Source organism: Porites lutea, chromosome 3 (assembly GCF_958299795.1).
Source record: "Porites lutea chromosome 3, jaPorLute2.1, whole genome shotgun sequence".
Classification (NCBI taxonomy): Eukaryota; Metazoa; Cnidaria; class Anthozoa; order Scleractinia; family Poritidae; genus Porites; species Porites lutea.
Window position 1 is genome coordinate 47,554,743 of NC_133203.1, and position 21,204 is coordinate 47,575,946.

Genomic DNA, 21,204 nt, shown 5'->3' on the forward strand with positions numbered 1-21,204 from the left:
TAGATAGATAGATAGATAGATAGATAGATAAATAGATGATAGATAGATAGATAGATAGATAGATAGATGATAGATAGATAGATAGATAGATGATAGATAGATAGATAGATAGATAGATAGATAGATAGATAGATAGATAGATAGATAGATAGATAGATAGATAGATAGATAGATAGATAGATAAGAACTTTATTTTAGCATGATAATAATATCAACATTGCTGGTAAGGTCGTGCATACAACAATTACAAGAAAAATAAGGAGTACTGAAAGCAAATGTACAATTAAAAATTAAAAACTGTTAAAGTTGTTTCTTGTATTACAGTATCATTGGGATAAAGCGTTTCATTTTCCAGGAAAATTTCACTTTCTCGTCAAAACAATCACTGACTCAGACAGACTCGGATTAGTTCACTTGAATTAAGTGTTCAGTACAGCCAACGGGGTTATGTTCTGTGAGATTTATCTACAGCCTGCCGCCCACATCACCACTCATCCACCATTTATTTATTCATTTTATTTTCAAATTCTTTTTAACCGATCCTCAATCCCTAATTCCTCGATCCTCGATCCTCGATCCTGATTTTCCGGTAAACCTTCAAGTTTTGCTCACTTATTTTCGACCACTGAAGTGATCAGTTGTTGTTCCAAAATAATCAACACTTTCAAGCGATAGAATTCTTGGACCAACCCGTTCCTGAAAAGCTCGATATGGGATTTCTATTCTATGGACATGAACTGCTGCAAGTAGATGCGAGGATAGTCAAGTTCAAAGTTACCCGTATAAACACATCCATGACACATACGTAACGTTAGGGTCGATTTCCACTGACGCGTTTTTGGCTCCGCACGTTAACGCACGTAAGTTTTAATCACGTAAATAAAATAGGGGTAAGATATAAAGCGTTGAGATGAAACGTCAAGTTGAGCGAGTTTCTACTTTTACGCTTACATAATTGTAACTGCGACCTTTCATACATTGCCTCTATTTGATTTGCAAACGCAAATTTTACGCACGTAAAAGATACTTGATCTCTCAAGTATTTATAAAGTGCAACACGACTTCACATCTTAACAACTGCGATAATCTATCAATTAAATACATAAAACAAAGTGAATCTATTTAACCGTAGATTTCCGAAAGTAATTGAGACAATATTCTGAGAAACGTAACGCCTTAAAACACCACAAAATAGGATTTCCCCGCTATAAGATTTTCTCGATATTTCCTTTTTAATCAGTGCCTGCATGTCGTGCATAATTACACGAAAATCAACGGCCTCCCTTCGAGGAAAATTACATCAGTGCCATACTTCAGTCATCGCCGAAAATATACCGCATGCTCATCACAAGACTCATTTGCATACAGTGAAAGTCGCCACGATTCTTATCCCCAGTTTCCACGGTCTTCGCTAGGAACGTGTGGCCTACAAACTAGGTCTGTACAGCCCCCGAAATGATCTCCATTTCTCTTCACGTCGACCCCGAAATGATCCCCAATTAATTCTTGGAATGGAACTTGTATTCCGTCACGGAATTATTACAAATCTGTTGCAGCATTTACGTTCTCAAATCGCGTTTAACATTTCGCTTCAAATTGAAAACGTTAAAGTCAAGAACAGTATTTTTCCTCCTTCCCTTCCCATGAGACCCCGCGGGCGCCTCAACCTAATCCCCAATCGTCTCTCATCCCAAAAAACACTAGATAACTAACCACGTTATATTATGTAATTTCCGGTCATTATTTTACTTCATATACATTTCTGTAAATTCGTGATATCTCAATAAACCTAATGAAGACTGGTATTGGCCAGTCGAAATATCGCAACTTAACTCTATTTCACGTTGTTTGATCAGTCCCTGCAAAAGTCTTCTTGACTGTAACGTTTTCAATTTGATCTATTTTGACTGATCACGATCTTTTTGGATCCGACGTTGAGCAAGATTGATTGTACACGGTATTTGCAGTGTTTTTTTTTTTTTAACCTTAATTAAACATTTCGTTAGAGTTTATGTGATTTTTTTAGCGTCTTTGTCATCTAATCGCCTTTATGTATACTTTTGCATCTTCAACATCATTTTAAGATTTTAAAAAGTGCTAAAACACCATTTTTAAAATTCAATATCCAAGGCATGCAGTTTTAACATCATTTTTAGAATTTAACATCTATGCAGTTTTCTCCATAACCCAAGTAATAATATTAAAAAATGTTATGTTTCTTGATATTATCAGTTGCAGTTTATGGTGTTCCTAAAAATATACTAGACTTTGTGTATTTTTTGATAATAATATTTTCCGGCGTTTAATCCAGTTCAACGTGTAATCCCAAATTAATGTCATGTGGGCAAATGAAGATTATTAGTGAAGCTTAAGTATAATATTGTGCATTTTGCACGATCCATTGTTCTAGGATATCATTCCATTCCTAAAATTAAATGGGGATCATTTCGGGGTCGACGTGAAGGAAAATGGGGATCATTTCGGGGTCGATTTGGGGATCATTTCAGGGTTGGGGATCATTTCGGGGTCTGTACAGGTCCCACCGCTCTGCTAAAGCAAGCTCGACTAATAATGGAATAACGTAAATTTTCCAGATGGAATAATGAACACCGGGTTATTCCTCTTCATCCCCCTGATTCGATTATTCAGCCATTTAAAGTTGTTATTGATGACTGAAAATTCTTTATAAGCTCAAACATTGAGGTACAATTATTGGAGGCATGAGGTATCCAAAACATTAATATGCTCTTGCATTTTTCAAGGAACAGTAAATTTAACAATATATAGAAATATGGTGTTTGATTGAGTCCCCCCAACCCCTTGGCCTTGCTCCTCGCATAAAAAGGAAAACAGCGTAGGGAAATTGTGATTGGCAAAAAAAAAACTTAGCGAAAGCTATACTCAAAGACTAATTAACACTTAAAAGTATAAATAAAGAAATGGCTGTACTCAGTTTGGTTTGCATACGCACTAATGACCCAAACGCTAAGCTTATGTGTAGATGGGTACAATCATGGAAATATAACAAAATGGTTGATAGTAATATCATTCTTTACTCGAAACTGAACTTATCAGACAAGTATAAAAATGCTAAATTTTTAACCAGCACTGGAAAAAAAACCACGATTGGGATGTTCTGTCTTAACGTCATCCTAACCATTTCGTACTTGCGGGCGCAAACAATAGAAACGTCATCATTACCTACCGATTCCTCGCGGCCCCTGTTCAAGCAAATCGAGACTTTTTCTATATTGACTGTATGACTGTATGTTTCAACTGTAAGTACTTTCCTTAATATACGCGCGAGTTACTAGAGTGCCTCCTCGCGATTTCGCCTTCTGGGCGAAATCCCTGCGGGGGCAATTACTGTTAGGAAATTATTGACGTAACGAAGGATTCACGAACAAACATCACATTTTAAAACCAACAAAGACAAACCTGGTTCGCAAGAGTAACTTCTTCCTCTTCTGCATCAGCACCAACCTGTTTCCTATTCTTGTTATAGTCATTTTGAAGAACTGCATCACCTCTTTCCTCCTCCTGAACCCAATCACGGTTAACTGAAGTATCATTCATCTTTTCCACCACCATCTGTGCCACATCTTTCAAGCATCCTAGCAACCCTTGTTTTCTCTCATCAATAGGTTGCCAATTCCTGACTTCATCAACGTCCAACTGAAATTTGGATGGATCCACTTCAATTCCATCAGTACTTTTTTCTTTTGAATTAAACGGTAGACCAATGAGAGACTTCTTCAAACTTGTTTTTCCTGCTCGATCTTGCCCAATAAGCAATACTCGACCACGGTAAACATTAACAGCTCCATCTTTCAGAGCACTTTGATAAGCGAGCTGTGCTTTTTCTCCGCGTGCTTCTATTTCTAAAGGAGCTAGTGAAAAAAAACCGAATGCTTATTAAAGGTAAGTAATATCTTGCGTACTTCATTGGCTTCTACTTCACTTGACTGACCTAGGAGGTGAAGGAAGGGAGGGAGGGGGGGGGGGGCGGGGTTAATTTCCATCAGCGACTAAGTACTACACCAGTGTTAATTGTCCTTCTTGTGATCTTTCAGTATGGTCTCGTAAGTTACTAAAACAAATCTATGGTAAACATAATTTTACTGAATTTCAAATGTGACAGATAGAATTAAATGTTGGTTATTTTTAACAGTATTAAACAATCCACCTGCTATCTTAAACTTGTTTTTCTTAATGCGCTTACTTTTCAGGTCTCCATGCATGTTCAAAACACCATAAATGATTATGTTTTGCGTCATCAGAATTATAAGTGTTGTTTGCATTCATGTAAAATACCTGTCCCTCTAAGAAAAGAAACAATTATTCTAAACTTCAACGAAGTAACTTCGTTCCAATAAGCGCCTCCACCTCGGATGGGTTTTTGTTAATAAGCGCTCCCACTCTAAAAAGCACTCCTATTGCATAAGCACCCTCATTCCAAGCGCCCCAAAACCAATAAGCGTTGCTGTTCAATAAAGACAATAACCGACTATTGTTAGATTCCTAGACTTTCACTCAAATAAACAGGGACTGCCATTGGTTGATTCTTGGTCACATGGCCCTGACTAAAATCAAATGTATCCCGATCGTGATACATTTGAGCAATTGTACCCCGCTCGGGATACATTACAGCTCGTGACCAGACCATGGTGGAAGGTGGCGTGACAGGAGACTGCAAAAACACGGCCAGTTTTCTTTATTGTGAATGAACACAACAACACAAACATGAAGCCTCAAGCTAAAAGGCAACGATTATCAAAGTTATCCCAGAAGAGAAACAGCAGCTAGAGAAGGAAAAAGATGCAGATAATATAAGGAAAGTACTTTGTAAATCATTGATTCATCCCCCTGATCCTGTTTATGACCCTGTTGATGTCCTTGAATATATGTCGGAAACATGTCATCAGACCCTTACTGACGATCCGAATACTAAGATCATAACTGCGGGTTACATTAATCACTTGAATATCAAAGAACTCATGCGGCGGTAGGCCATGCAACGATTGGTTATGGCCCCTACTAGGGGGGATCGCATCTTAGATGTTCTTCTTACCAAAGGCCCATTCCTTTGGAAAACAGGAACAGTGCACAAAGGACTTGTAAGATCTAACCACCTTGTTGTCATTGTACCGCCCTTAGTACCTGGTAGACCCAGTAAGAAATTTGTTAGCTTTAGAGATACGCGCGACCTTCACAAAATTGCTATGGATGTGAAGTTAGAGCTGTGCGACTGGTCAGATATCCTTGGCTTGGATGACCTGAAGAGTGTGTAAGGGTGTTGAATGATAGATTATGGATTATGTTTGATGAACGTTTTCCCCTAATCAGGGTCAAGGTGTCGTCCAGGGACCCTCGCTTCATGTCCCCGCTCGTGAAACATCTTTGCAATATTAGGAACAAGAGATCACACACCTGCAGTGTGGCAAAAAACATCACGCGACAGGGGAGAATTAATTTTCTCATTTGCTGGAGTCAAGTGAATGCTGTCAATAATGAAAGCAAGGAACACGCTAGGCGCGTTAAGGCTCGTGGGACATCGCGAACAGGATTACCGATAGAAAGAGTTAGTAATTAAAAGTGATTCGTCCTGATGTTATCAATGCATACTTTCAATCTATTAATACTGACGAGGCGTATAGAGCTACAGTTCGATCTGCAGATACTTGACGGATGCCAGGCACCTACAATGATGAACATTCAGTCAGGAATTTTATAATTAATCACAAAAGAACAGCACCGGGGCCGGATGAATTTCCGAAAATGGCTCTGGCGTGATTACGCCCACCATCTTGCCCCTGTTATTATCAAGATTTTCAACAGCTCTCTTAGACATCAAGTAGTCCCTTATTTGTGGAAACTAACGAACGTCTCACCCATTCCAAAAGAGTCACCATTGCAATCAGCTGAGACCTATCTCATTAACTAACATCATGATGTGAATATTTGAAAGGCTTGTCTGTAAACTGAACTATCTCCTAACCTAAAACCACAAATCAGATCTGATCAGTTAGCCTACAAGGAGGGTCACAATACTATTATGGCCCTCATTAAATGTCAACATCACTGGTTAGGATGGCTGGACATGGAAGCTGACTTCGCTAAGATATATTCCTTTGATTTTAGTAAAGCTTTGATTCGGTCTCGCATTAAATAGTGCATAACAGGTTGGGATCGTACAACATTAATCAATATGTTATCAACTGGATAATAAGCTTCTTGAGTAATCGAAAGCAAAGGGTTGTAGTTGATGACGTGTCAACAAAAATTGTGGACATCAATAGAGGAGTCCCACAAGTAACTGTGTTAGGTCCTGACTTGTTTTCTATTATGGTAAATGACATCATAGCCGCAAATCCAAACAAGAATCTTCTCTTGAAGTATACTGACGACATCACTTTGAGTGTCCCTATATATAACATCTAATACTCTGCACTTATCTTTAGTCGAGGTGCAGAATATCCAACGCTGGTCTATTGAGAATTGTATAACCTTGAACCTCAAAAAGACGTGGGAAATGGTGGTTAGAGGAAATACTAAGAAACCAATCTCGGAACCCATGAAAGATATTGAGAGGAAGGGGGAACGCAAGTTATTAGGAGTGACATTTACAGAGCTACCATGCAACTGCGACACGCATTTCGATCATAACATTCATTCTAAGGTTAGTTCCAGATCATATATTTTAAGAGTTTGTAAATATTATGGATACTGTGAAAATGAATTAATCAGCATGTCACGAGCTTGGGACAAATAAAAAATCTGAGTCCCCGACAGGATTCGAACCTATGATTTGGGACACCAACATGGCCGCCGTTTCATTGTTTTGGGATACCAATATGGACGCCGTGGCTTCATGTGAAAACACTCTATCCACTTGAGCTACGGAGAACTCATGGGGAGCTAGGCCATATACAAGGTTCATATCTGACACGCGTCCTGCATACTGCAAGGATCAGCAATGTCGATGTCGTACTGTGTGGTAAAAGAATGAAAGATTTATAAATTTTAAGCTGATTAATTCATTTTCACATTTGTTTCACCGAGCTTAAAATTTACCCTTTACCATTTATTTCAATAGGGTGCATAATTACAGTTGTACTGTATTCTCCCTTAGGATTGATTTCCACTTTCGCGTAATTTGTACGTACGTGCGCGCGTAAAATTTACGTTCGCAATAAAATAGAAGCAATGTACGAAGGGTTGCACGTAAGCGTAAAAGTAGAACCTCGCTTAACTTCACGTTTTATCGCAACACTTTATATCTAGCCTCTATTTTATTTACGTGATTAAAATTTATGTGCGTTAACGTGCGCAGCCAAAAACGCTTCAGTGGAAATCAACCTTTATGGCCCTATGAAACAACTGAAATACTAAAATCCTTAAATACTAAAATACTAAGGTAATAAATAATTTAAATATAAAGGAATATAAGGAAGGAAACGAAGGAAAGGAATATCAGGAAGGAAAGTTCCATGGGAACATATCTTTTGTAAGCTTGAAGATGAGTCCCAACTACGAATTCAACGTTTTGTTTGGCTTCTTTCCCTTCCCTACCGCCAGAGACTCTTCTAAGCGTTATGCCTTTTAAGTGGTGAGAAGGTTTGGTTGCCTTCGTGATCCTCGAGGCTATACCAGTTGGGACCACAGTCCCTGCTGGGTTCAACTGTGCTGGGCAGGTTTCAGGTGAAAGGCAAGACACCTGGCCCTCCAGATTGAGGGGTTAGGCAATTTACTTACATTACTACCATGCACGCTGACAGGGAGAACCACAAATACTAAGTTGCAAAACAAACCTAAGTAAAGCTAGTTGTGACTCATAATCATTGTTAAATAGTTATCGTTTAGATCACGAAGAGTGCTTTCTCAGGCTTAAACACAGAACAGCGAGCTTACTGAACAGCTCAAAACTCCTCACCCTTTATGGTAGTCTGTTTATTCTTCGGTAACAATAATTTTTGTATTCAATACATATTGTGTTCAGCGGCCAAAATTCTATAATTAAAACATGACAAAATCACATCATCCATTAAACTCTGCGGTTGTGTTTTCACTGGGATAATGTTTGCTAGATAAAGCCAGCAAAGTCCAGAAATACAGCGAAAACACCTCGTCTTGTGTTAGCGAGTTATACATGCTCACTGTTTTCAAGAGCAAAAATAAGGGATTTCCTCGTCTTTATGAGTGGAAAATTACTCAAAAGTTAGACAACCTCGCGAGATGGTATAACTTATCCTAATAAATGCCGCAGCCAATCGCGTTGCGCGTTGTGACAGACGCCTGCCAAGTGTTGAAATAATCTGAAAAAATTATTTTCCAACGCTTGCTTCGGGGTTGGGGCCAACGAGACAAAAAAAATGTTTTTTGGAATGTTTCCCTGCTTTCCCTGAACTGCTCGCGCCAAAGATGATGTTGATAATGAATCAAAAAGCTGTTGGAACTAGAACTGTCGTCTTGATTAAAGCCCGGCGTGCCCATGTGATGAAATTCAGTCAGCAGAAACCAATCAATACAATCGATAAAAATTAATCGATTAATATAGATAGGTTTCACCAATCGATGAAAATCGATACCCACAATGCAAGTACTCTTAATTGTATCGATTTTTATCAGCTTTGATAAATGAACGATTTATGAATTCTCAGCCCCGGGTGTAAGCGCGGATACTTTACGCACCCGTTTGCGTGGACTCGAGTCAAGTTGTCGAAGTCTTGTCGTCAAATGACCGGCCAAATGAACGTTTTAATAGAGGCTGTACTGAAGGGCTGCCACCAGTGCCTATTTGCAGTAAGGACCGGTGAATCTTTTATCCTCGAGGAAAAAACTGACAATAGGTAAGACTTTTAATTACTAATGGGGAGCTCAAACATATCTGAAATCAATTTTGAAGAATTACAGGGAAAACCTGTAATCCCCCCGTTTTTTGTTTTTTTAATCATTTAATATCCAAGTAGTTTAATTAGTCTTTTTTATATATTGTATAGTGACATATTAAATATTCTATTCTTTATTGTTTTATCTTTTATTTTTGGAGAGCAGCTTTTATATGAGAATTCAGTTTCCCCCTATTGCTTTCCTTTGCCAACTGTACTTTTATATATATATATATATATAATTTTTTTGTTGTTGCTGTGCATTGGTAAAAAGTATCATTAAACTTAAACTTAAACTTAATATGGACACTGAAGGGGCCATGGAAAGTGTCCGTTTTCACGGGGTAAATAAATAAATAAATAACTTTAATAGTAACATCCTCGTGAGGTTTTTCAGGAACTATTTACAAACTATTTCCAATTTATAAAAGCAAAAATGACAATAAAAACTCGAAATCACAATTTATGCTGGTATTTTACTATAATCTAAAGCTTATGAAGGAAATGTCTGCCTCAATAGTGTGTCTTTCAGGGTGCGTTTGAAAGATGCCAATGAGGCACTTTGCCTAAGTTCATTATGCAAGTTATTCCATATGTAGGCCCCTCTGTAGGAAAATGTGCGCTGGCCTATAGCCGTTCTGTATAGCGGAATCTGCAAAGAGTTCCGTGTACGAGTGTTACGAGTATGTGTATTTGAGCGCTTGGTAAACTTGCTCGTTAAGTATTGAGGCGCAAGATCGTTCTGACATTTAAAGGTCAAAACGGAGTCTCTATAGAATAATTGTTCTTTAACAGGAAGCCAGTTTAGCTCTCGAAGCAAAGGTGTTACGTGGTCAAACTTCCTAGAGTTTGTTACGATCTTGCTGGCAAAATTCTGAATAGATTGTAATCTGTTTATATTCTGGAGTGTAGTATTAGACCATACAGATGAGCAGTAAAGCATCTTGCTAAAAACTAATGATGTTATTAACAACTCTAGTGTTTCCTTGTCGAAGCTCCTTTTGACTCTATTTATTTGGTAGAGCTTTGCGAAACAAGATGACACTACACATGAAATATGGTGATCGTAGGTCAGATGGGGGTCAAGAAAGACTCCCAAGTCCTTGGCAGAGTCTGTTGGCTACAGTGTTTTACCTAAGAATACCACTCTAGGGTCTTCTGGTAACCTGCTTAACATCTGTCTGGTACCGAGGAAAAGGAGTTTAGTTTTATCGGGATTGATAAGTAGATGGTTCTCACAGCACCATTGAGCTACACTGTGAAGGTCTTGTTCGAGCATTTCAATGACAGCATCAAGCTCAACGAGAGGAAATGACATGAATAGCTTTGAGTCATCCACATACGATTCTAGGTTGCAAAACGTCGGTGACGTGGGTAAATCGTTGAGATAAATGCAGAACAACAATGGTGATAGGATTGCGCCTTGAGGAACTCCGTGAGTTATAGGTAGAGTGTCAGAGTAGGTGGAGCCAATTCTCACGTATTGCCTGCGACCAGTTAAATAGCTCTTGAACCATTTGACAGTAGAGGGTGAGGCTCCTAAGATGGAGAGTTTGTGGAGCAACCTTGCATGGTCTATACTGTCGAAGGCTTTGGATAGATCTAATAGTACTAGTGCTGTTATCTGCTTTTTATCCATTGCTTCGAGTATCTTATCCGTGAGCAGGATGTTTAAGGTCTCTGTAGAATGAGCTTTTTTATTGCCGCTTTGGTGTGAGGTAAGGCGATTGTTTTTCGTGAGATAGGCGCTGAACTGATTCAAAACAATCCTTTCGAGGACCTTTGAAGCTACGGCTAGCAGAGATAACGGTCTGTTGTTGGCAGCTTTTTCATGGTCACCGTCTTTAAGAATCGGAATCACCTCAGCCTCTTTCCAGTTGTCAGGAAATGTGCTAGTAAGGATAGAACAATTGATGATGTCAGTAAGAGGGCCCAGTATGACAGGGAGACAGTCTTTTAGTACACGAGCGCTGATCTTATCCGGTCCCGGAGATTTATTCATTGGGAGAGATGTTACAATTCGGCGAACCTCTTCAAGTGACACTGTCCTTAAATTGAATAATTCCATAGAGGTAGTATCTATGCCAGTTTCGGATGAAAAATCTCGGACTATGATGTTATGTTCTTCCCTCAGGCGCTGTACTGCGTCAGCGGCATTTAAGCCGACTTTAGAAAAAAACTGATTGAATTCGTTGGTTAAGACTGTCACATCCTTTGTAAAGGCTGGTCTCTGCTTATCTTTGGAGGGGATGGCGCGATTAATAATTTTCCAGAGTGAGCCAGAGTTGTTTTTATTAGCTGTGACCTCTTCAAAGGTGTGATCTCTTTCAGCTTCTTGTAGCTTTTTCTTGACCAAGTCACGGGAATGTTTGAAATTTATCCACTCGGTGTCTTGGCGAGACTGTATGAATTGCTTCAGGAGGAGATCTCGCGATCTCATGAGATCCTTGATTTCCTGGTTCACAAAAGGGCACGGTCTACTCCGAAGTTTAATTTGTTTCACGGGAGCGTGTAAGCTCAGGACAGACTGCAAAGTGTCATTTAAAATATTGAGCTTAGCGTCTACATCGGTTTGATCGAAGATAGTGAGCAGGGAATCCGCTTCATTAGCTAGATCCGTGACAAAGAGATCCGCATTATACTTCTTGTAACTTCGAGTGGTTATGTACTGAGGAGTAGTCTTGGGTTTCTTAACCTTGAGCTTGACAAAGACAATTGAATGGTCACTAATTGGTCGATGTATTACACCGCTATCACGCACTGAATTGTTGGAGGAGACTAGGATAACGTCGAGCAGGGATTGAGTGGTCGCTGTTATCCTGGTTGGTTTTGTAATGAGTTGTTTCAGGTTCATATTCGTATAGAATTTCTCCAGAGCTTTGAATTCAGGGCCTGTTTTCTTGAGGCCATCGCAGTTTAGATCGCCTATGATTGTGATCGGTTTGTCAAACAGCAAGGCTTGAATATAGCTGGGCTTAAGTACTTCTTCGAAGGAACTCAGAGGAGAGTCGTCGGGGCGATATGTCACGCAAATTATAGTTGGTGTCCGTATTAAGCGGGTCATGTTAAAAAAAAAAAATAGAAAAAACGCCGCTGTTTGTTAGAACAAAATATGAACAAAGAAATAAAAAAGGATATTAGCATCGTCAAATAAAGTATCTCCAACTTTCGCAATTTGCCACTCGGTGGACTAAATCCACGGAAACTGACTAAAAAATCGCTCATCTATATATTACTTAATCACTCCGTTCTCTGCATAACTAGTTCAATGCCTGAGAATAGTCTCAAATTGACGTCTACAAATCATTATATCCGTGAAGAATCTGTCCATTGGGCAAGAAACAAGTGTCCACTGTCCCCAATAACGGGTGTCCGTATTAAGCGGGGTTCGACTGTACCATTGACAATCGATATAATAGATGAACATTGACTAAAATCGATGAACATTTATATTGATACTCACAACTCTTTCGATCTTCGCTATTTATCGATTACCGATAGTAATCGTTTAATTACTGTCGATCATGAAAATCGATTAGAATCCATTTTTTCGATAATCGAATTTCATCGATTGGGCTCGCCGGGTTAAACCCGGCTACTTACGGCAATAATTGTTGTTTTGCTGTTAGATTTTGAAACAAGATTACAATATTACTTCCTATCTTCTTACTCTTTAGAGACAGTATTAAACCGCATTCATAAACTAGCGAGAATCATTAAACGAAAACACATTCGAAGCGTTTAGCCTCCTAACATTCTTGAATGTTGCGCGCTTTTTTAATTCGGATCCTCTGAGGTATTCTGAGCTAAATTTAAAAGTGAAAACAGCTGTCACAATTAACTAGTAAGCGTTGGTATGTAAAAAACACCTAGGAAAAATGTTTAGCTCAGTAGCAAAATCAACCCAGTGAAAACACAACCTGTGATTCATTAATATTGCAGTACAATGTAAGGGTGTGATGGAATACAATGTTTGTTCTTTACCTTAGACATCACCTGGAATCTTGTCATTTATTTTTTACCTTTTTATGTTTCCATGATTATTCCCATAATTACTAATTTATTATACCTATTTTTCACATCTGATTTGAAATTTTAAAACAGATATATTAATTAAATATAATGAATTAATATACAAGAAACTTACCATTGATATTGAAACCACAGTTGTAGCATACCCTGACTTCTCAAACTCTCAAATTCGTGAAACCCCCGATAACTGAAAGCAAAACTGACTTCCCCTCCCCGGCAAATAGTGGAATTTTATTTCGGTTTTTTTCGAACTTCCAAATAACTAAAATATCCGCTGTGCTTACCTGCAACACCACCTACAAGTACTCCTTTCTTCCTCAACTTCAGGGCACATCTTATTGCGTCAATAGTTAAAGGATTCTGACCCACACCCAGCTGCCTCAGCTCCCTCAAGTCACCGATCTCAGCAGGTAGTTCAGTTAGTTTATTTCCAACCAAGTACAGCTTTTTAAGTTTGGTCAGCCTGTGTATACTGGTAGGTAGATTAACCAAATGGTTGTCACTCACACTCAGCTGCCTCAGCTCCCTGAGGTCAAAGATCTCAGCAGGTAGTTCAGTTAGTTTATTTCCATCCAAGTACAGAAATTCAAGCTTGGTCAGCCTCTGTATACTGGTAGGTAAACCAACCAACTGGTTGTCACCTACCCACAGCTCCCTCAGTTCCCTCACGTCACCAATCTCGGCAGGTAGTTCAGTTAGTTTATTTCCAAGCAAGTCCAGCTCTTCAAGCTTGTTTAGCCGGTGTATACTGGTAGGTAAATCAACCAACTGGTTGTCACTCACACTCAGCTGCCTCAGCCCCTTGAGGTCACAGATCTCAGCAGGTAGTTCAGTTAGTTTATTTCCATCCAAGTACAGCTTTTCAAGCTTGGTCAGTCTGTGTATACTGGTAGGTGAACCAACCAACTGGTTGTTATTCACACCCAGCACCCTCAGCTCCCTGAGGTCACCTATCTCAGCAGGCAGTCCAGTTAGTTTATTTCCAACCAAGTCCAGCTCTTCAAGCTTGGTCAGCCTCTGTATACTGGTAGGTAAATCAATCAAATTGTTGTCTCTCACACTCAGCTCCCTCAGCTCCCTGAGGTCACCAATTTCAGAAGGAAGTTCAGTTAGTTTGTTAACATCCAAGTACAGCCTTTCAAGCTTGGTCAGCCTCTGTATACTGGTAGGTAAACCAAGCAACTGGTTGGCACTCACCCACAGCTGTCTCAACTCCCTGAGGTCACCAATCTCAGCAGGTAGTTTTGTTAGCTTATTACCATCCAATTTGAGCACAATAAGATTTTTCAGCCTGCTGATACTTGCTGGTAATTCAGTCAGGTTATTTCTATCCAGCACAAGTTTCTCTATTTCACTCAGTTCAGTGACTGCATCAGGTACCCTGAAGAGTCCTTTTCCTTTCAGATCCAAAACTTCATGCTTTAAGTAAGCACTCAAGTTTGGACTAATATAATGCTCCATGTTTCAAATTGTTAATAAAAAACCTGACAGTAATTCTTCTTATCATCTAGAAATAACAAAAATAGTGACCTTTAGAAAAATGAAGATCATATCATCAATATAGGTGATTTTAGAGAATTAAAATAAAAGAAATCCAGAGCAGATGCTGTTGGTGCATTCAAAAAATCTTTTATTATTAAAGACAATATCATTATAGAATTAAGGTGTCGAAATTTAATGCCCGTAATCCTTAACTTTAGCCAAGCCAAGCCAAGAGATCTGTTTACTCAACTTGCAGGGGCACCCAACGAGAATATAGTTCAAAACCACTTAAATATAGCAGTGTTAAACGTATTTTACTATTTAAACGGTAAATATGGGCATATTTTTATCCCCTAAAAATTTTTTATCTGTTCGGATTTCCTAGCTGAAAAACTAGTGATCCGAAAATTATAGGGATCAAAACTTACCTTTTCGAAAATTTCAGCCAGAAAAAAGGCTCCCGAAAATTCTAGGTGACCTTTTTAGGGTTAAATTCCGTTAAAAATGGGCAATTATATCTCTCATTATACCATTTTTTAGATGTTCAAAAATCGTAGGAGAGGCAGGCAAGCGAGAAATTATACAAAAAATGTTCCGAAAATTCTAGATCTCAAATCGTCTTCCAAACAGATATTTCCCGAAAATTGACGTTGGGTGCCCCCGAATGACTCGTACGATAAGAGCGAGAAACGCTGAAGTTCTGAGCTCTGAGATCTAAAATCTGCTGAGATTTGGTTCGACTAATGCATCAGTCAATTCCAGCTGCGCCCAGCGCCCCCCCGGGCTGACCCCCGGGCATTAGCATTTTTTTTGCCTTGGATGGCAAATTCCCAGGGGCGGGGACTCTGTCAAATCCCCCGGGGTGGGGACGAAAAAAGAGGGCAAATGCCCCGTCCTCCGTAAACACTGCAACATTTTTCATTGATCACATAGTCGAATAGTACCGTTTTAAGCATTTTAATGTTAATTTTTTGTTTCAATTAACGTCTTCCTTTGTAATAGCGCTATGATTCTAATTAAGACTTCACGCCGCAACGACATGCACAGTTTATAATTTTGGTATTGATGTAAAATTATTGACATTAAAATAATAGAGCGCTGTCAAGTTATATGTTATGAATAGTTTTTTAAATATGAAAGGATGTTCTTCAAATAATCTCAACAGAAATTTGATTCAATAACCAAAAAACGTTGATTCACGTCGATAGCTCCCGATTTCGCTATGTAATTCTGGCTCGATAAGTAATGAAGATATGCATGCATAAAATCAAGAACATGCCTTTACAAACCTCTTCAATTTTTCCTGTCCTTGACAGATGAGCCAATCTGCTTTCTTTCCCAGTAAGATCCTCTGTGTAGTTATTTTCTGATAGGAAACCGCGTGCGTGTCAAAAGCTCAGAAATGGCCCCGGGGGTTGGCAAATGCCCAGCCCCCGGGCAGCACAAAATTTGCAAATGCCCCACCCCCGAGACTGACAAGGCGGGCAAATGCCCGGCAGTAGCCCGGGGGGGGGGGGGGTGCTGGGCGCAGCTGGAATTGACTGATGCATAAAGAAACGAGCGACAAACGCTGTGGCTATATGGCCGGTAACTGTAAAGGTTTTCAAAACACTCATGCCCGGTAGTCCAACATTCTAAGTAAATTTCACAAATCGAAAAAATCCAGCTAAAACAAACTATCATATGTCGAAATTCTCAGTTTGTATAAATAAATATTTAAAATTTAGCCGTCAATTAATGGCTAAATTTACGTTTTGTATATATACAGAGTGACTTAACGGCTAATTTTTTGTTATGTCTGTAGACAAAAATTATCGCAAATTTAGCCGTCATATGTCGATTAACTACGGGTGTATATATAAATGCAAAAATTGGCAATAAATTTACTCTATTCTCTACTCTATATTCTCAGTAAATTTCACAAATCGAAAAAATCCACCTAAACCAATTGAAACTATCATATGTCGACTAACTACAATGACAACAGGAAGCATCTGCGACCCTGAATTTTAATCAGCTCAGGAAGCGTGTAAGCGCTGAAGATTATTTTATAGATTTCAAGTATGAATGTATGTCGGCATCTGCTATAAAATGCAGACAACAGAATTTTATATGTTACTGATCACTCTGTCTATGTAATATATAATTAGTATATATGTTTTGATGTAGATTAGGTTAGTTTAATTCTTAAACACACGAACTCACAAGCTTTTATAGCTTTAAAAATCATCGCATTTAAATAAAGATTATGTATGCATTTATTGGATCATTCTCAGCAGCAGGGTATAGAATGTATTAAGAAAAGTCAAGCGATCCTGAAATGCTTATAGATCTCATGGCTACCGTTTGGTTTCCGCTGAGCTCAGGCGACGAAACCATGTTTTGTGACACTAAAAAACTTTTTTCAGCTCGACTGCCGGTCAAGGTGTTGAAAACACTAAATGAACGGCAGTCCCTATTAGAGGATAGTGTAAACAAAACGCTATTCCTGAGATCTATAAAACAGTTCAGGATCGCCTAACTTTTCTTAATCGACATGACAGTTTAGATTAGCTGGTATTTTTCGATTTGTGAAATTTACGGAGAATATAAGGACTGCCGATCACTTAGTGTTTTCAACACCCAAGTGTCACAAAACATGGTTTCGTCTTCTGAGCCCAGCGTAAACCAAACGCTAGACTTGAGATCTTTAAAGCATTTCAGGACTGCTTGACTTTTCTTAATCGACATATGATAGTTAAGATTAGCTGGAATTTTTCGATTTTGTGAAATTTACTGAGAATATAGGACTGCCGGTCATTTAGTGTTTTGAGAACCTTGACGGGTTACTAAACGGGTTACCGGCCATATAGCCACAACAACAAAAGATACGAACCAACAGTAAATAAAGCGAGACGAAATAAAATTCTAAAACGAAAATAAATACTCACAAGATTTGCAGTACGCGGTAAAACGTGAAAGAAACGATAATTCGAAGATTACAAATGATAATTCTAACTCGATGTATCTATTTACATTTCATAATTCAAAGCTTTCAGACCGCGAGCACATGAGCCAGCCCATAATAGTAACGCAGATGAAACGCAGATGACGTACGCGAATTCGGTCAGTATCTCATGTAAGATTCCATAACATGTCCCCAACATATAAAGAAGTTTCCCTATGTTTCTATGCATTTCCCTTGTTTTCCCTATGTTTCCCTTGTTTTTCTACGTTTTCCCCTGGTTTCTCATGTTTTTCTATGTTTTCCCTTGATTCCCCGTGTTTTTCCGTGTTTTTCTACGTTTTCCTCTGGTTTCCCATGTTTTTCTATGTTTTTTTCCTGATTCTCCCCGTTTTCCTCTGTTTTTCTACGTTTTCCCCTGTTTTCCCGTGTTTTTCTACGTTTTCCCCTGGTTTCCCATGTTTTTCTATGTTTTTCCTTGATTCTCCATGTTTTACCGTATTTTTCTACGTTTGCCCCTGTTTTTCCCGTGTTTTTCTATGTTTTCCCTTGATTCTCCGTGTTTTCCCGTGTTTTTCTAAGTTTTCCCCTGGTTTCTCATGTTTTTCTATGTTTTACCTTGATTCTCCGTGTTTTTCCGTGTTTTTCTACGTTTTCCCCTGGTTTCTCATGTTTTTCTATGTTTTCCCTTGATTCCCCGTGTTTTTCTACGTTTCCCCTGTTTTCTGGTGTTTTTCTATGTTTTTCCTTGATTCTCCATGTTTTTCAGTGTTTTTGTACGTTTTTCCCTGTTTTCCTGTGTTTTTCTATGTTTTCCGCTGGTTTCCCATGTTTTTCTATGTTTTTTTTCCGGATTCTGCCCGTTTTCCTCTGTTTTTCTACGTTTTCCCATGTTTTTCCGTGTTTTTCTACGTTTCCCCTTGGTTTCCAATGTTTTTCTATGTTTTCCCTTGATTCTCCATGTTTTTCCGTATTTTTCTACGTTTGCCCCTGTTTTCCCGTGTTTTTCTATGTTTTTCCTTGATTCTCCATGTTTTTCCGTATTTTTCTTCGTTTTCCCCTGTTTTCCCGTGTTTTTCTATGCTTTTCCTTGATTCTCCATGTTTTTCCGTGTTTTTCTACGTTTTTCCCTGCTTTCCTGTGTTTTTCTATGTTTTCCCCTGGTTTCCCATGTTTTTCTATGTTTTTTTCCTGATTCTCCCCGTTTTCCCATGTTTTTCTACGTTTTCCCCTGTTTTTCCGTGTTTTTCTACGTTTTTCCCTGCTTTCCTGTGTTTTTCTATATTTTCCCCTGGTTTCCCATGTTTTTCTATGTTTTTTTCCTGATTCTTTCCGTTTTCCCGTGTTTTTCTACGTTTTCCCCTGTTTTCCTGTGTTTTTCTACGTTTTCCCCTGGTTTCCCATGTTTTTCTATGTTTTTCCTTGATTCTCCATGTTTTTCCGTGTTTTCCCCTGTTTTCCTCTGTTTTTCTATGTCTTGCTCCGATTCTCCACGTTTTCCGTGTTTTTCTACGTTTTCCCCTGTTTTACCGTGTTTTTCTATGTTTTCCTCTGATTCTTCCTGTTTTCCAGTGTTTTTCTACGTTTTTCCCTGTTTCCTAATGTTTTTCTCTGTTTTTCCCTGATTCTCCCTACTTTCCCGTGTTTTTCTACGTTTTCCCCTGATTCTCCATGTTTTTCCGTGTTTTTCTACGTTTTCCCCTGTTTCCCTGTGTTTTTCTATGTTTTCCCCTAATTCTCCCTATTTTCCCATGTTTTTCTATGTTTTTCCCTGATTCTCTCTGTTTTTCAGCGATTATTCCTGTTTTCTCGTGTTTTTCCATGTTTTCCTCTGATTCTCCATGTTTTTCTGTGTTTTTCAACGTTTTCCCCTGTTTCCTAGTGTTTTTCTATGTTTTTTCCTGATTCTTTCTGTTTTTCTGTGTCTTCCCCTAATTCTCCATGTTTTCCGTGTTTTTCTATGTTTTCCCCTGATTCTCCCTGTTTTTCAGTGTTTTTCTACGTTTTCCTCTGATTCTCCCTGTTTTTTCGTGTTTTTCTATGTTTTCCTCTGATTCTCCCTGTTTTTTGGTGTTTTTCTACGTTTTCCCTGTTTCCCCGTGTTTTGCTATCTTTTTCCCCCTGTTTTCCAATGTTTTTCAATGTTTTCCCCTGATTTTCCATGTTTTCCGTGTTTTTCTTGGTTTTCCCCTGTTTCTCCCTGTTTTTCTATGTTTTCCCTGATTCTTCCTGTTTCCCCGTGTTTTCCTTCGTTTTTTCCTGGTTGTCCATGTTTTTCTATGTTTTCTCTTGATTCTCCCTGTTTTCCCGTGTTTTCCTACGTATTCCCCTGTTTTCCAATGTTTTTCTACGTTATCCTCTGTTTCCCCGTGTTTTTCTATGTTTTTCTGTGTTTCTCCCTGTTTTTCCGCGTTGTTTAACGTTTTTCTCTGTTTTTTCCTGATTCTCACTGTTTTTCCGTGTTTTTTTTATGTTTTCCTCTGATTCTCTCTGTTTTTCCGTGTTTTTCCACGTTTTCCCCTGTTTTTCCATGTTTTTCGATAATTTTCCTTGATGCTCCTTGTTTTCCTCTGTTTTCCTCTGTTTTACCTGTTTTACCATGTTTCCCTTGTTTTCCCATGTTTGTTTTTCTCTGTTTTCCTGTCATTGTTATTTCTGAGAAAATATGACCACCATTTTATACTTAATGTTTGTTTTTTTGTTTCTTTAACTATAGGTTGTGTTGTTGCATGACTTGTCTATCTTAAAGACCTAAAAATGGAGACCCCCCCTCCCCCCGCCTGTAATTTCACTCGCCAACTAATCTAGAATGGAGAAATGGCGCGCTTTGGCTACAGTACTGTGGCTTTATCCTCGATTATGCGAGTTTTGCTGTTGCATTTAATTCTGTTCAAGATTGTCTGAGAGTCTAACTGGTGTTACTCAAATCCTTGTGAGGGGGGGGGGGGGGGGAGGGGTGGGGCGCGAGATACTCCTTTAAATAAGTTGTTTAGGTATGTGCCGACCCAAAGGGTAAAGTTTTGGGCTGAAAACAGGTATAGACTTTGACCAGGTGGTCTGGAATTGGGTATAGTCAGCCTGCGAAAATATCCGTTTCTACGTCTCAAGAGAGACTTAGAAACAGGCTATCTTTTGACTGGCGTTCTAATCCAAGATATAAAAATAAAAAACAGGTATGGATTTTAGAGGCCAGGTCTGACAACGGGTGTGGAAAAGACAATTTTTGGTCCTAAATAGGGGCCGTATTAGAAGAACAGGGCGGCACATCCCACCAGGAATTCCTAGAGGTACCCCACTTTCCCCTGGGGTCACAGCATTATGTATAAAGAGACAAGTGCAATGAGCAAAGACATCGAATCCCCCACACATGATCCTCTTCCTATAGTCCTATGAAAAGTATTTTGAATGTATTCTTAGTTCTGTGTCAAGTTTCTTGCACTCGCACGCTTCAACCTTATCAGTAAAATCATATAAATTAGAGATATAATAATAATGGAAACTTTAAAACTGTGAAAGGTTTGAACCCAGGAGTCATTTCAAAAGGTTGAGTTTGATCGTCCGGGTGAACGTAGTCCTGAATAGGACTGTTGTTGTTGACAGTGACTGACGTTTCGACAACCTGTGCGGTAGTCATCTTCAGAGTCAAAGTGAGTTGTATCACGTCAGTTGATGGTATTATACTCTAATTATTGATCTGATTGGTCAATTATGTCGCGATGTTATTGGTCGTCTTTCAGTTAAGCCGTGATGTTATTGGCTATGAAGACTCGTAATCAGTAATTGGTGCGTTTCGATCCGTCTATTGTCACAGTTAAACAGTCGTCTATTGTTAGTCGAATTGTCAGTTTTCCAGTTGTT

General features: G+C 38.9%; 1 protein-coding gene across 1 annotated transcript in view; it reads right to left on the bottom strand.

Moving 5' to 3' along the window:
- LOC140931297 (uncharacterized) overlaps nt 1-17,438 on the bottom strand; it is a 33,177-nt gene extending 15,739 nt beyond the window's left edge. Inside the window, exons 1-3 of the mRNA XM_073381080.1 lie at nt 17,333-17,438; nt 13,205-14,450; nt 3,439-3,890 (exon numbers count right to left, since the gene is read on the bottom strand). Coding sequence (XP_073237181.1) covers nt 3,439-3,890; nt 13,205-14,381 — 1,629 coding nt within the window. The 5' untranslated portion in view covers nt 14,382-14,450; nt 17,333-17,438. The remainder of the gene's footprint in view (nt 1-3,438; nt 3,891-13,204; nt 14,451-17,332) is intronic.
- Between the last annotated feature and the right edge of the window lie 3,766 nt (nt 17,439-21,204).